Source organism: Oculina patagonica, chromosome 14 (assembly GCF_052425735.1).
Source record: "Oculina patagonica isolate OP01 chromosome 14, crgOcupat, whole genome shotgun sequence".
Taxonomy (NCBI): Eukaryota; Metazoa; Cnidaria; class Anthozoa; order Scleractinia; family Oculinidae; genus Oculina; species Oculina patagonica.
Genome location: NC_135771.1, coordinates 1,158,260 through 1,175,345, shown reverse-complemented (window position 1 = coordinate 1,175,345; position 17,086 = coordinate 1,158,260). Strand labels below are relative to the sequence as shown.

The 17,086-nt window shown below is 40.7% G+C and overlaps 1 protein-coding gene across 1 annotated transcript; it reads left to right on the top strand.

The window, feature by feature from the left end:
• The first annotated feature begins 481 nt into the window (after positions 1 to 481).
• Positions 482 to 15,339, top strand: LOC144639446 (uncharacterized). The gene is made up of 11 exons (XM_078498774.1): positions 482 to 747; positions 2,340 to 2,579; positions 3,250 to 3,630; positions 5,147 to 5,512; positions 6,250 to 6,483; positions 7,676 to 8,056; positions 8,492 to 8,848; positions 11,620 to 11,688; positions 12,387 to 12,413; positions 13,394 to 13,408; positions 14,032 to 15,339. The coding sequence occupies exons 1-11, from the start codon at positions 678 to 680 to the stop codon at positions 14,286 to 14,288; spliced, it is 2,397 nt and encodes a 798-aa protein (XP_078354900.1). The 5' UTR covers positions 482 to 677; the 3' UTR covers positions 14,289 to 15,339.
• Positions 15,340 to 17,086: the final 1,747 nt, after the last annotated feature.

Genomic DNA, 17,086 nt, shown 5'->3' with positions numbered 1-17,086 from the left:
ATGGTCTTTCGGGACTAAACACCACCACCAACAACAACAACAACAAGAGAATCAATTGCTTAAAAGCTCGACTGTTTTAAGACTTGCGAAATAGCTGCAACGAAAGTTATGATATCTGCAAATTTGGAACCAGAAATCTTACTCAGTAAGAATAACATCGCGCAGGACTGGATCGAGTTAGTATAACAGATCAAGTTGAAATACCAGGCAGAAGCTTACATGTAAAACAAATCGAAATCACAGGAGACCTTATAATAATGGTTTGTAGAACAGTAATCAACAAATAACAAGAAAACACAAGATGTTATTTTAAAGATGGCGAGAATATTGGGACAGGCTTTCAATATAATTAACATAAAACTGAACGTGACGGAATTTGTAAATTCCTCCCATTAATTTAATAGTGAGAATTATCGTAACCATTTTCGGATTTTCGGCACTCTCTGAGACATTCAGGGGAATCTCCGTATCTCGTCGGGAAAAACTGAAAAACAGAGAAATGAAAGGGAAGAACATACCAGTCGTTCCTTTTAAAATTTATGCGCGTTTTTGTTTTTTCCGCTTTTGACATACTATACGTGCATGTGTCTGGCTCAAGGGTCGATTAGGAGCAACCGCAAGTCAATCACTAACAACCCAGAGTCTATGCTTCACTGGGTACACGCTTTATACTCAAAATGGCGCGCATAAACCCAAACATTGGCTATTTTATCGCATGCCTCTGGCTCTCCTTGAGATATAGCGAAGGTAAGTGCATCAAAGACACGTTGAAAACGCCGTCGCAGAGGACATGTTATAATTCGATGCATTTTACTAAATTCTACAGTGCTTATGCAGCTGCAAGGCTGTCTGGTTCAGTCATTCGCTGACGTGTCGAAACTGCAACAGAAATCCTACAAAAATTTCAGCGTTGTTGATTACTAGCAATTAACTTATTATCAAACACTATTATTTACTGTTTAGCGGTATCACACGGTCAGATAAGCTTTGTTCTTTATGTATTTGTGTCCTGCTCGTAACGATGGCCGCCGTTTGGTCTGATATCACGAAAAGCGAGAATATCCAATGAAGCGAACGTGATGGCAAATGCTAATAAGCGGTTAGACCGTTTAAAAAACAAATTTAAATACAGTTATAGAGATCTAGATGTTTACGGTGACTTTTGTTAATCATTTCCGTACTAATTTAGGAGTTAGGTCGCTACTTCGCCTAAGATTGTCAATATCTGGTCTTATCTTGGTTTATCGAAGCAACAAAGTTCTGTCTTAGGAATATTGTTAAACCAGTATCGATTTTAATACGCATATTGTATTATGATTAAGACGGCTTTTGAAAAACAAGTTACGTTTGTTTAGTTATGCTGCGCCAAAACTCTTTTAGTAAAAGAAAGCACGCTGTCTTTATGTCACGTTAAAGACACACGAGTCACGCGATGATTAGAAATGCGATATTAAATCATAATAGACATTTTCAGGGCTTTATCACGACATTGCCGAAGGTGCAAATATAGCGCGAAATACAGTGTTAGCAGATCTTTCTCATCGATGTCAACTAATTTCAGTAAAATCTGAATTCTCTAAAATTTATGAATTTCGAAATAAGATTTCAAGAACACGAACGTTCGAGGGATTTAGCTTCGCTAGACGGTATGCAATAGCGTCTGAATCCGCGGCGTCCATACATTTGTCTGTGAAGCCCTGTCAAAACTTGCAGGAAAATTTACAAATGATTATGTCCTTGTCAATCTCAATGATGTTCTGCATTTTGGTTAAGAACTGATCAACGGAGCGAATTAAATTAATATTCCTTGAAGAACAAATCATAAGCGAAAAATTTCGATGTCATCCTAGCTTCATTTTCAAGTTGAAGTAACTGTTACATTGAGTTCATTTACACTAAAAAGTGAAAAATATTGCGTGGAAATATGTGGAAATGAATAAATGAATCAATTTGCGTGCAGATATATTCACCTTTTTGTTTATTTCGACTTGTCAATAGTCCACTTTTTCGCTTAAAACATATACGACGTTCAAGCCATGTATACTCCCGGGGGGGCCCCGGGTGTATACTGAGAACTGTTACAGCATGGTTTTCATTTAATCAGAGCACGCATGAAGTCCAATCTGTAATATAATTAAGAAAAGTAACAGAACCCAAGTTCGGGAGAGATGTCCCGGAATGTTAGTCAACAAAGTGGGGAGGCTTTTTTTGCAGAATACCAGGGTTGTATTAGAAAGCCGCAGGTCATCTCAGGGGGGGGGGGTGCACACCGCTGCACCCTCCCCCTTGATCCGCCCTGCAAATGAATCAAATGTTGTCATTTTTCTTCCTTATCCTAGCCGTACCACTGACGTGGCCCGCAGGAACATATGGTTTACCCAAACCAAAAGTCGGATGTCCTTTATCAACAAACTCCGTATGGGAAACAGGATGGAGGTTTGAAGATACTGAGGATAACAATCCAGGAAATGTCAAATCTCCGAGTTTTCATCTAGATGCGATAGTTGACGCAGATATTAACAGAACTTTCTGCATAAAGACTAAAGACATTAAAAGATCGACTGTCGAGTGGCCACAAGGTTAGTAACAAACGTAAACCATTTTCACTGTGAATATATTGTAGTCACTCACTCCAGGTGAAGGTAAGATATGAGTGGCAAGATTTAGCTTCGGAAGGGTGGTACGACAGAGAAATGGTAGCTTATGGGTACGCGTCGGCGTTACAAAACCACGCAACGAGTCTTTTCTATTCTTCTTCTTCCTGGTAACACACCTCCTTCAATACTGAAGATTCTAGTGAGTGTTAAAATAAAATAAATACTATACAAATTAAAAGTAGAGCTTAAATGCTATGGATAAAACTAGATTAAAAAAAGTCAAAGTTAGCATCGTTTGCTTTGGGCTTGGTCAGACGGTAGGCTTTTCTTGAAGGCCGTCAAGTTCCAGTCAGTGTTCACACTGACTCTGTCAGGCTCGTTAACTCATTTTTGTGGAGTTGTTTAAAAAAGCTTTTAGGAACAACCGGATGTTGGTGGAGACGAAAAAGAATGCCAACCCGTTAACTCTCAAGAGATAACACCAAACGTCTTTCGATAATCCTAGCATATAAGTTACAACAGAGTTAGTGGTTACAAAAGCTTAGAAAATGATCACCAAACATAAGTTGCTCTCGCTACCGGTAATAAAAAAAAGGGTATGGGGCAGGTATTGAGAAGAATTGTAAGTTGACTTTTTTGATTATTTTATTAGGCCAGTATTGTATCTACAAGAAAGGCGTCTGTCCCAAGGGATTCCAAGAAGGCTACATACATTGGGATGATGAAAAAGACAAGAATGTCAACAAGAAACGAGGGACACTACCTGATGGCATATACAACGAGGACACTCTGATCTACTACTGCTGTAGGACGGATGGTGACAAATTTACACCTGTCCCCTTCCCCCTTATAAGCCCTTTTTACCTCAAAGCTAAAAACTCGTCCGAGTGCCAGCGAGTGGAGGGCGCGATCGCTACTGAGGAATACATTCGATTTGACACTGAAGACTCTGGCAACAAGGACAAGCTAGGTGGGAGTTATCCCTACGGAGGAGGAATCAGTAATCACAATATCTCTTACTGTTATTATAAAAGTAAGTTTTGTTATCTATAGGTTCACTATACAGTGTAGGCTGTTCCAGGCGTTCGGTTAGTTGGGATGAAGTGCGAAAAACGGCTAGCGAAAAGTTAGGGACGGGGTGTAGAAGTGCACACTTTCTGTCTGTATAGACTGACAAGGGACGCGTTATTCAATGCAATCAATGCGTTATTCAATAGCAATGTAAGGATGTGCGAATAATGGACATGAAATTCTCTGGGCTTGAACGCGAGGATGTGGGAAAGAATAGCTAGTGTCAGGGAGGGCATGTGTACTAAAACCCGAAACAACGAAACGAAACCACCGAAACCGCCGAAACGACCGAAACGAAACAAAATCACCGAAACAAGCAAAACTTCAAGATTTTCGCCACTTACCGTACTATACACTCCGTTTAGCCTACTATACACTCCGGTTAGCCTACTACACACTTCGGTTAGCCATTCACCGTGGTCAAACGCCTCAGACAGCTTTTCTTTCTATTCCGGCAAATTTCGTTGATATTAAAGTGTTAGTATGAGCAAGGATTGATAAAATAGATGCTGAGTGTAAAAAAATTCCCATTTCGTCAGATGAATGAGTGTTTTTACTTTTTAATTGTTCCGCATCCGAACCAAAGTGCTTTGACAAAATGGCGCCGACAAGTCAGCATGTCGCTATTTTCTAACACGTAGAATTTTTTAGTAAAGCTCCAAAAAACTTAGTAAATTGTCAGGATACAGGTTATGTACCAATCTTTGTACTGTGAAAATTAAAACCTTATCTTTTAAGTACTTTTCTTGTTTTTTGCATATTTCTGTCGTTTGACCGCGGTCGAGGTTAGCCTACTTTTCACTTAGGTTAGCCTACCATGCACTCCGGTTAGCCTGTTTACGGTTAGCTTTTAATAATTGTAATGGGTTTTGCTTGTTTCGGTGATTGCGTTTCGTTTCGCTCCTTTCGGTGGTTTCGCTCGTTTCGGCCGTTTCGGTAGTTTCGTTTCGTTGTTTCGGGTTTTAGTACATGCCGTCAGGGAGAACTGACTTGCGGAGATGCGTAGAGCTCTTTCAGTTGGAGAACAGAACATCTATCTTTCAGCAGAGACGGAAAGGAGCGAAAAGGAAGACCAGTTGCGAGATTTCCGTATTAAACCCAAAACGAGGCACAGTGCACCTGCCTGAATTACGGCCCTATCTCAAGTTGAACCTGTGGCAGAATTGTAAAGCCACAGCAATCACTGCTATCAACCAGCAACAACCTTTACAGCGCGTTTAATCTGCGGACTTTGTCTAACAGATGCCTACTACTGTTAAAAACCATTTTCTAGAGAATGCATATGAAAGGGTTACCTTTTTGTTAAAAATGGTCTATAAAATGGTAAGGGTTTGCGTCTCGGGGAGGAGCCTCGCAATATAAAATTTGTTGAGTACCATCCCTCCTCCTCAAGAAACCTTTCTTATCTGGTCTACTTCTGCCATGTCTGCTATCAAGGTAAATAAGAGGATTATTCTTCTACTTTTCTACGTTCTTAGGTTGCCTCTACACCTACAGTTTGGACAACAATGAAACTGTAAGAGAGTTCATTTCGCCGGAGTTTTTCGGTAAAGGATTCCCGTTTGCTCAGAAGTGCGTGTGGCGATTTGTTGCTCCAGAAAATAAGAAGCTGCACATTGCTTTTCTTGAAGCAAAACTCGAGGGGGGTGATAAAATTGCTATTCACAATGACTGGAACAATGGAGCTTCCTTGGGTACCATTGACAAGAACACACCTCCCGAGGCTGAAGGTTATGAGTCACGGAAAAATGTTGTTTCCTTGGAGTTTATATCAATGGCACCCGATCCTTCGAGACAACGCTCCAAAGGATTCCGCGGAACCTTTAAACTTACTAGTAGTAAAGGTAAGATAACTGTCGTATGGCCTCGGTCGGCGATAACGCCAAGTCTATAGACTGATTTAGCAAGAGAACGGGAACGTCAGTTGACGACGGCACGCGCATAAAAACACCCAAATATGGGCTTTTTTTAATGCGCGCGCCGTCGTCAACTCACGTTCCCGTTCTATCGCTCTGAAAGAAAACCGTCACCAAAATAACTTCATTTACTAAAGGTAATTCTTCAACAAGCAGTGTTAGACACGTTGCATTTGTGGCAATAACAGTTGTTGTTAGACAATGACTCATTCGTTAATTCGGAGCTGAATTAAGGTAATGTTGCGCCTGCGTTGGCCGCAGTCAGCATTTGACTTCTCCCTTATATGGATGGGTATCTTCAAAATTTTAAAGCCCTCACGCGGAAGAAAACCTTTGCTCGTTGAAATTGCCACCGTTACAAAGATCAATTTTGCTAATTTATTGGTGAAAGCAATCGTACATTTTCCTAGTTGAATTGCCCAATCAGCTTTCTGGAAACTGCACGAGCCGTCAGGAGTGTAACGTCATATTGCTTAGCAACATCCTTGCTGAAAACCGCGGGCTCATAAATTCTTCAAGGCGGGAATTACGTCCGAGGTCACTTGATCCCCTAAATTGTTAAAGCAATAAAAATTTAGAATCCACTAATGCCTTCTCAAATATACCATTACGCTTTCTAAGTTTTACAATCTTCTTGTAATCTGTTTGATGACCATGTATTTCAGTGACGGGTCCTCAGTGGCCGAAAGGTTCATACGGTCTGCCTCGTCCAATGCTTGGCTGTCCTATGTCGAACGCACCTGAGTGGAAAACCGGTTGGAGATACCAGGACACTGAAGACACTAATCCAGATAACAGGATATCCAAGAGCTTTCACATGGACACTGTGGTCAATAAAAATGACATGAACAAGAGTTTCTGCATGACCACACAGAAAAAGGGAGCGGAGTGGCCGAAAGGTGAACACGTCATTCACAGTTCTTGCAATCGTAAGAAAAGCAAGGGCGTTTGGTTTAATTTTGAAGCCGTTTTGAAGGGACTATGTCACGAATTTTAACGGATTTTTGAACAACCCAATTTATATGTTTGTCGTAGGAAACCTAAAAAATAATGGTCCATTTTTAAACAATTGCTATTTTAGAGCACTTAAACTGTTTAAAAGCGCGTTTGGATGCGGATGGCACGGATGGAAAAGGATTAAATTTGGAAACGTAAGCCAACGTTTTCAAGTTGTTTCCGCGCGCATTAAAAAAACGAGAGTTTTTTTTATTTCTATCCCCAAATAAAGATTAAATCTTCCGTTAACGTTCAAAGACAATGTTTTTCATGGAAAAAGTTGCCTACCACTTATTTCAGAACAGTTTAGACCAAAACACTGCGAGTTCCCCGTGACAAAGTCCCTTAAATTCTCAATTACGTTCTCCTAGACCTGGCGTTCTCATAGACCTGGCGTTCTCATAGACCTTCCCATAGACCTGGCGAAGATTACTATTTTTAGAGGTTGTTCACACTTGAAAATACTTTTGAGTGGCGTTTCATAGAGCTTGAATATATCCCACGAGCAAACAGAAAAATCGGGTAAAGATTGTGTCAAATCACTGCATCAAGAGTAACCCGGATGCGACTCGTGCTGCAAAGATGCTGGTATGACTGGTACCTCAGTTTGATTCGCGAATAAGGACTGGGCGCCTATAGCCCCAAAACACTTGTGCTTATTCTTATGCCACGTAAGGAAAGCATAAAGAAGCCTGTTTGCATTATTCTTATGAGTTTCTGCACAGACAAACACGCTTCCTTTGAGGCTTATCAGACCCCGTCTACCTCCATACAGACATATTTTCGTAAGCGAGCCTCCATCCGAAAACCTGACGCACCGATTTTCGCAAGAATGTTGCGAAAACAGATATCCTATTCTGTATCTTGTTGTCTTGGAGATGTTAACTTTTTAAACTTCTTCCTAAAGATTACTCAAAACGTTGATTTAACAGGAAAATTACTTGGATAAGCACTTTTTTTTGTCCCGCAATTTTTTCTCCAATTTTAGCGTGGATGTGCCTTTGATAAGGCTTAATTGTACATTTACATGAAAACGTTTTGGGGCAAAGTATGGCACTATCATATAATAAGTTTGTTTTAAATTGTTTGTCTTAGGTCAATATTGCATCTACAAACAAGACAAATGCCCAAAAGGCCTTACCGAGGGATATATCTTCTTCGACGACGAAGACCACAAAAACATAAACAAGGTAGGAGGGACAATTCCTGACGGCGTATACGACAAAGATACAAAAATATACTACTGCTGTCGAACAGATGGTGACAAATTGGAGCCTATCTCCCTCCCCGTGATGAGTCCTTTTTACCTGATGGCGTATAACACTTCAGAGTGTCAGCGCGTGAAGGGAGCCCTTGCAACTAAGGAGTATATACGACATGACAATGAAGACACAAAGAACAAAGATTCCATGAATGGAACTCATCCATTCGAACAAGGAAAGGCCAACATTACGATCATGTACTGTTACTATGAAGGTAAGCACAGCGACAAAAAACACACCATCCAGCGCCTGGCCAATCAGAGCGAGCGCTTAAAAAAGTAATGAACCAATCAGAAATCATAGCAGTACCAAGCGCGGGAAAATGTGCAACTGGTGTAAAGAGCGGGAAAGCATGCAATCAGCGTCAAGTGCGGGAAAACATGCGTTTTTGAGCTCACGATTAGCTTTCCTTTTGCTCCTGACAATGATCCCGACTGGCTTGAAAAAATCTGCTTTTTTATGTTTGGTCAGAGCACTGGAAACGTCACTGAACGATTTTTCAACTTATTTTAAAGCTCAATAAACGTTTGGTTACGCTGCGCCTATAAAGAGATACCACGCACAGTTTAAACGATAAACTTTAGAAATGGGAAGAGAAAATTGGTTGGCTCTTTTAAGAACACAATTCTTTGTTTTGTCTCTCGAGCAGCCTGTCACTTCACCATCAGTGAGAAATCCCAGGAGTTCATGTCACCAAACTACCTCAGTGATGGCTACCCAAACTCGCAGTTCTGCTCGTGGCGCTTCCTGGTACAGAAGAAAACACCTCAAACTGAGCAGATTCTAATAAAATTCCCAGAGTTTCACTTACAAAAGGGTAAAGACGGAGATAAGGTGAGAATCTACAGTGGATGGGACGAGAAAGCACCTCTCCTTGCGGAATTCAACGGAGATAGTCTCCCTCCTGCCAAGGGCGTGGCATCCAAAAGCCCTGTGGTGTATGTTGTCTTCAAATCTGACTCACGAGGCCAATCAAAAGGCTTTAGAGGACTTTTCCTCAATCAGCGTAAGTTAGAAGAGAAGTATCATTAATGATATCTTTAAAGTTATGTCATGCAATGCAAGGCCTGACTCGTCCCCAGTCGTCTTTTCTGTCTCTCCTGTGTCCAGGGAAACTGGGTCAAACTGAAAACAGAGGGAATCACCCATCACCCCTCGGGCTCCCCGCGCTCCTCACGATAATATTAATAGGCGAGACTGAGAGACGACTGGGGACGAGTCAGATGCATGGCAATGTAATTAAATGTTATCAAAAATGTATGTGTTTCAATAAATATTAAGAATATCTTTTTATTTTTCAGAAAGTATTCGTTTTTCAGAGCAAGGCGCGTTTTTTAATGCAAATGAGCAAATGTGTGGCTTCATAGCTCAGTTGTTAGAGCGTCGCACCGGCATTCGCAGAAGTAACTTTTCGAATCCAGTTGAAGATGTTAATTTTTTTTTTAGGTTTCTTTCCCCCAATAGCTTAAATTGGTGCGCTCACCGTGAAGATCGTGCAATTGCCGCGGCTTGCTTGCCTTAAACAGTTCAGACGAATGTCCACTTTTGGAAATGTTTTGATCCGCAGATCAAAACAAACAGTTATCCAATCATTGCTCGAATTTGGAGTCACATGATGCGAGGTCTGTTGACATAAAATATTCCTGCTCTGTCCGTGGCGATCGAAATCTAGAACAGCGAAGTGTACGGAACTCGAATTCGAATGAAACAAGCTTCGTTCTATTAACTAAGCGGAAATTCACAGCTTAGAGAAAGAAGAAAATATGCCATTGACCTCTCTTGGACAGGAATAAATAAAGCAGAGACGAGCGCTTGCATTTTAATGCTCTTGTTTTGCGCGCTATGCCCACACTATGCACTTGGTTTTCAGTGGTAAATTAAAATAACTGAGCTATGAACTCCGCTTTTAAAATAAGATACTCTCGCAGTTTACGCCACATCATGCAAGGATTTAAGCATCTTGGGCCTAACTTTATTCACGGCTTGCAGAAAGAAAAAAATATGCTGTTTATCTCTCTTGGCCGAGAGTGAGTAAAGCAGAAACGAACGTTTTCCGTCCGCGCTATGTACATATCAGTGACACACTAAGCACTTGGTTTGGTAAATTAACAGGAGCTATGAACTCCAATTTTCAGATAAGATACTCTCACAATTATCCCGGGCATTAGCTTGGCGGCGTCTCGAATTCAAAAATTAAATGCGATGTCGCGAACTGACATGAAAACATTTACAGTTGGTATCGTGCCAGAACTGACCGGTCTAACAAATTGATAGTCGAAGGTTTGCATAAGCCGTTAAACTAACTTGTTTTCTACGAATTAAACGAAAAAGTAAATAGCTTCCTAGAAGCCACATGAATATTTGGCGCAACTGAGTCAAGAAAATATAACACGCGTCGCAGGAAGCGACACAGGCATATTACATTGCTGCAAATCAAACAGCCTGGCTTGGCAACACAATAAAAATATTAGAAAAGAAAAATCCTTCGCGCAGCTCATAATCTGCTGGTCATGTAGTGAAAACATAAAGTGAGCTGTACTGAGTTTTATCTTGCAATAAAAATGAGTCACAACAAACCTTTCTAACATATATTTCATCAACAAAATAGGCGTCAAAAGGTGTCAAACTCTGCTTCGCACAATAGCTGGCCAGGAAATCAATAATTTAGACCGATGACCTCAACTCGAAGGCTAGCTCAATCATTTGAAAACATCATGGCATTTGGAGCTCCTTATAAACATAACAAGACCGTCAGAACTCCTAGCTGGTTAAAATTAAGTTGACTACACTGAAATGAGCGAACATACATTGACTGTCTCCTTCGAGCTTCTTGGCCTTCCCTGGCACGGCGCAAACACGCAGCTCGCTAGGGTTCTCATTCCTTCCATGTTTTTCTAACTCCAGGTTATCAAGAAATTGAATGATCTAATCGAGAAAATAATTTTCTTCGCTTCAGGCGAGTCCGTGCTTGGTTTCTTTTGCCAGATACCCTTCCTTTTAATACATTTCAATGTACTTTTGCGCTTTTCAGCCGCGCGTCGACCTTCGGTCCAAAGAAACCAGAAAGAAAACAAAGCCAGCATCCTGTTGTCCTTGTTGACCTTGTTGTGTCTTTAAACACGTCCAGTAGATAATCTGTGGCGATCCTGGATATATTTAAGATGTTCTTGGACGTCAATTATCCATCAAGTCATCGACTGAAGCGAACGAAAAGAAGCCCAAACAGATCAGTTGTAAGCAGTCACTTTGCGTAGACGATGGCTTCCAGCAAAAATCGCGGCCCATCCACCCAAATTGCGGCCCATCGCTCAGATTTCGTACAGAGCAACTAGAATAACTATAGAACATCCCTGAATTTTTTCAAGGCTCAGAAAATTTTTTCACAAGAGATACACTGGATTAAAGCTGAAGAAACGACCCGAAAGACAACCAAAACAAACATACGCATCGAAAGTAAATTCTAACCTCCGCGCACAATCCGCCGTGATTTTACACAATTGTCACGCATAACGCTTCTTCAATGCTTTCTTTGTGTTGTGTTACAATCTGGCAGGAAACGCACCACGGAAAAACTTGAAAAAAGGCAAATATAAAATTCTAGTGGAGTCCACTCGGGAAGAATTGACAACCGCCATGTTGTTACGTCACGCTATTGTTTTCCACATTTCCAAAAGTGGACATTCTCCTGGAGTGTTAAATTTATATCTTGTTAACAAACACAGAATTTTCAATTTATAGATCTTTTAAAATCTCCATGTTTTCAATTATTCTTTGTAGCGTACAAAGACAGCTCTGTGCCCAAACATCCGATAACCATTCCTACTCAAAAACCTCAACCAACGACAGGTAGGAACTAAAGATTGTTCTCCTTTCGCGTCATAATAAGTTGATATCATATGTGAAGAGATTACTGAAGCGTTGCAGTTGAAATCGCAACAAAAATTGCTCCCAAACATCGCCTGTATAAATGAGCCTGGCTTAAAATGATCCCTTATTAAGACATAGCATCTAGGAAACTGTTTGTTGAAGAAGTATTTGAACGCGAATATGGACATAGGTGCTCCGTCGAAATTCTATATAGTAAAACGTTTGGTTTGTTGTACAATAAATAGAAAGAAACATACAGCCTTAAGTTCTCTATCTTCGCGAGTCTTACACGGACCGCGTCCGTTTAGGAGATTACAGAAAACAGGCTCTGAGGGATGTATATGTTAGTGGGGGGGGGGGGGAGGGGGGGGGAGGTGGAGCAATGTAGCTACGTCACGCTGCCTACATACAGTGACTCTGGGACTTGCAACTTGTTGTGTCAAATGAAATCATGTTTAGGTCAGTTTGTATCCAAACTTGTTACGCTATAATGCCCAGAGATAATCTTTGTTTGTTATATGCGGTCACAATTTTATAATTAAATGAAATCTGACATTTTTGTTTTGTCTTGAGCTCGCAAGCAAAGTAGATACACAAGAATAAAATTAAAACAGATGTCGTCATCAAGTTCCTTTTTAATAATTAAAATATATTCTTTTTCTTTTTTTTTCATTAAGAAAATACATCAACTGCAAATCAAACAGGTGAGACGACAATTTGCTTTTAGTGTGTTCATTACTGGTTCTGATGTACTACTGGGCGGCTCAGTTGTTCAAAGGGTGGATAACGCTTCCCGCTGGATAAATCACTGTACAGTCGATGGTGTAGTATGTTTTGTTAACATATTTACTGGATAGCGATTTATCAGGTGTGCGTTACTGCCATTCAATCTTCTGGCCTAGTGGAAATGGCTAGTGGTATAAAAATAAAATTACGAGCGAGTTTTTCAGCTAAAGAAAGGATATTCCGATCTGAGTAGCCACTAAGAGCGGTCAGCAACGCTTCCACACTGTTTTAGTAATACTAAGATAAGATGTATACAAGTGAGCTAATGGAGAAACATTTGCTTTGTCCCAGTTAAAGGAAACAGTCAGAAACTCTTAAACTACGACGTAAAATGTAGTTATCACCTGTTGAAGTACTAGGAGAGATTTTTCTTGCGTCGTCGGTAAGATTACTAAATAAAAGGCCGATAGATGATCGCCACGAGTGGCGAGACAGTGGCCCTGACACCGTTCTGAGATTTTACAGTGCAATAAAAACATTTTTTGGTTAGCTAAAACAGAGAATAAACTAGTAAAATGGAAAACTAAAACCAAACTCGGCGAAACTGCCATTGGTTTAGTTTTGCACTTGGCTAACGAAAGGCCACCTTTCTTCTGATCGATTAGAGCACATTGAAAGAGTATTCGTACGCCAAGCAGACCTTAAAAAAATCAACACAAAAATACTTTGGTCTTTGAGTTCTTAGCTATCCCACGATCAGCCTTACGTTCGGGGATCACACGAGTCGGAAAGCGATTTAGCGCATCCGCCCCAGACTCCTCCCCGTCGTCGTTCGCCAAGCGTGAGGCTGCTCGTGGGCAAGTTCTTAACTTAAGATGTTGATCACAGAAGCTAAACCATTGTTTTGGCTTCAACATAATTATAAAATAATTTATCCATATTTTGTTTTTCCAAACAGGTACACCCACACAAGGTAAGTTATTTTCTTTGTTTGTCGAAACTACCCTAGGCACGCAACGCGTACACAAACAATTGTAACAATCTTTTTATTATTTTTTTTAATTTTAATTTTTATTTTTTTCTTAGTTAGCATATTGTAATTTGTAGTTATTTTTAATTATACTTATTTATTTGTTCACTTCCAGAAGTTTTTTTCTATTTTGTTTTTTATTTCGTGGCGCCCTGCAACTGCTCTTCGCTAAGCGTGCTGCCACGTTAAATAAAGATTGATTGATTGATTGATGAAACATGTACACCAGAAAATGTGGAACAGTGTTTAAGAATTTACACACCATATTTAAGGCATTTTTAGCGCCCGGAATTGCCAATGGAACTATATTGTCTAATGAGATGTTCTTACGTTTTGAGAGTCGAATAACTAATAAATTAATTCTGAGTAAAAACAGAAGGTGAAAAAATGTTTTCATAACATACAGCCTGTTTAGTCAAACTACGTCTTTTTGACTATTTACCCAAATTAAAGACAACTAAGTCTCGTAGTCCAACTGTCAAATTGATTTCTACAAACGCATAAGCCAGTAAATTAGCTCCTTCGAAAGTCAACCATAACCGACTGTTTTCCTTTTTTTTCCCAAGGAAAGCAAACAGGTGCAAAGTCTCCACCTATCGGCATTATAGTTCCTGTAGTGCTTGCAGTTGTAATTGTGTTAGCAATGGTCTCTGTATACTGCATAAGACGCAAAAGAATGGAGCAAAGAGTAAAGAGGACTCTGAGTCAGAGCCAGAGTAAGCTGGTATCATCAGTTAGCAACGATAATTACACTTACCGTGACCTCGACACACACGAAGACGACTCTACTGAGGAATTACAAGATATTTTCCCTTCATCTTAACTACTTGTTAAATTTAATAAGCTAGATTTTTTTAAAAATGGCAAAACAGTCAGGTGAGGCACAGTGGACGAACAAGCAAGACGAACTTTAACTTAGGGCAGCCTTGGAATAGTTGAGCCCGCGATTCTTGGGTTGTTGCTAAGTAACATGACGTAAGTTGTAGCCGCGCTATTTGGCTTGCCAATAAGAATCGAGAAGTCTTTGGATGTTTCACGGAAGATTTGCAACAACAGCAATTGTTCGGAGCTCGGCTGACGGCCCTGGATAGCACAACATTAGAACCGCTTCTCGAACCACGTTGAAACGTCTTGACCGTAAATTAAGCTGACTGACTAGATGCTTGTTTTGAACAGTACTTTTTTTGCTTCACGTTAATCTCACCCAGCTTAAATTTTTACAAGCTTGTACAATTACATGTAAGCTGGCTGAATTTTACGGAAAAAATAGTGTTGAATAGAATTTCGTTTGCATCGTGCAAATCTCACCAACTTTGAAACTTAATTTTCCAGAACTATGCAATAACTGTTGTGAGGAATAATTGCTAAGTCCTTCCTTGTTGCTATACTGATAGAAAACCTGTGATTATACTCTCCTTTGCTGGAGCAAAAAACGAGGGAAAACAAAAAAGGGCAGCGCGCCTTCCCTGGGAGTCCACACAATCTCGCAAAAGAAAGTAGTGTCTGATCTGGCTAACAGTTAGGCTCTCTTTAATCTTTTCGTTTATCCGTGCATGATTTAATCAGAGCTACTTTTCTCGTCACAATAATCCAAGGTGTCCTTGCCACTTCGCCAATAACCCTGGAGAAAGAACAAGAGCACCCGTAGTTGTTTAATTTGAAATAACAATAATTAGGAGTCTTTTATAACTTGCTTAGGCTTGGCCTAACCCCAAGTAGACTTGTTACCGCTACTTTCCTAAATTAAACATCATAATTTTTCTATCAAAATTTCTTGTAAGCTACAATAATTTTTCTACCTATAGATTCCGAAGTTAATTTTATCTAAAAAAATAACGTCAAAGGAGTAAAAATAAAATAAACAGATTAACTCGTCAAGTGTTGTTTCATTGCAACTTCTGCCTCGTCCCCAGCCGTTCTTCTCCTTCGTCGTGCGCGGTGCGCTTTTCGTTATATGGGATTGATAGTGCGCACTTCGCTTGGCGTTATGGGACTGTAAAGTTTCCTGACCATTTATCCCTGTGCTCCCGTTTTGGCTCTCCTAAATGAATCTTCCGGGGACAGGGTAAGTCAAATCAAGGAGATTGACAAAGGTGCAGTTAGAGTTTCTCGCTGACTCTTAAAGTAGTGCGACGATCGTGAGCTGCGAGCATAAATAAGCGTAATGTAGAAGACAATCCTGGAATAGCTGGCAAAACTGCAGCAAAATAACGAATAAACTGGCTTATCTGGCTGTAAGAGGCTCCTAACGGCGTAGCTAAATACAAACTTCCAATAGTTGCGGCTATTTTGTTTATTGTGTTCAAAATGGACATCCTTAAAGACCTCGCCGACCGCGTGGTAAACCTTTCCTAGTTCCAGGCGTTAGGTTCGTTGAGTAGCAGCGCGATAAACGGCATCTAGCGGCGAAAAGAACAGCGAGTTGGAAAATGGCGAGGGCGCTGCTCTCCAACTAACCGAACGCCTGGAACAGGCCAACATTCCCGCGCTTCAAACAACGTCAAGTTTTAGTGATGATATAAAATTTGATTTTATGCGTTAATACAGTCTGTTTGCGCGTTTTCAATGGACTTACGTCACCAATTAGTTTAAATTTAGGTACTGTATTTTCTCGATTAAACGCTGGACCCCGATTAAACACCGGCCTCGTTTAAACGCCGAGTCAAAACTGCGAATTTTTTTAAATAAAGACCGGGGGCGTTTGATCGAGGTCCCGTCGTTTGTTCGAGGTCCAGGCGTTGCCATTTATGAACTTAACACTTTGTATCCGTAACATTTACTTGTTCTCAAGTTGCTGTTCATATACTGTTTCGATTCTGTTTGCCACAAATCTTGATTGCAACATGCCGTATGTAATACTGTAACAACTGTGCATGATAATCATCTTCAGAGACCCAAGGACTGTTTGTCGGGGCGGGACAAGGGGGAAAATAGTTCCGCCTTGACAGACTGGCCCTAGGCCAGTATCGGAGGATGGGTAATAATAAATCGACTTGAAAAGTGTCAGAAAGTTTCACTCCGTTAATAAACGCCGGGTCCCGATTCGCCGGCTTTTAATAACGCGGATCCATCAGGCCAAGTTTAAAATTAACGTCGGGGCAGCCTAGTACCCAGGCGTTCCCTTCCCGCTTCTCGATTTGGCGCGAAATTTCGTGACGTCACGCCAACCCGTTCCCAGGCCCTTACGTGGGCCTCGCGCTCGCCCGAGATAGGAGGAGAACGCCTAGGGACTAGGCTGACGTCGGGGGTATTTAATTGAGAAAATACGGCAAATTACTTTTACGTTGTCAGTGACATTTTCCGCAAGTCACCAACTGTGGGAATGAGTCGACAAAAACAACTGAAATAATCTAATAAATATTTAAAATTATCCTAAATTTACATTTTTGCGACCCTTTAAATTACGTTATCGTGTGCGATTTTACAAATGTTGCTTAAAAGTTTCAACCATCTTTGAAAACTTCAAAAACCCTTTGTTCCGTATTTTACTGCCATTGCATGACTTGCTTACAAGTCGAGCCCACAGAGCGCGAAGCGCGAGACCTTGAGCGCGGAGCAAAAATAAACCAAACCAAACCGAACCAAACCAAACCGGAAACGAGAAGCGAACGACTGTAAGAA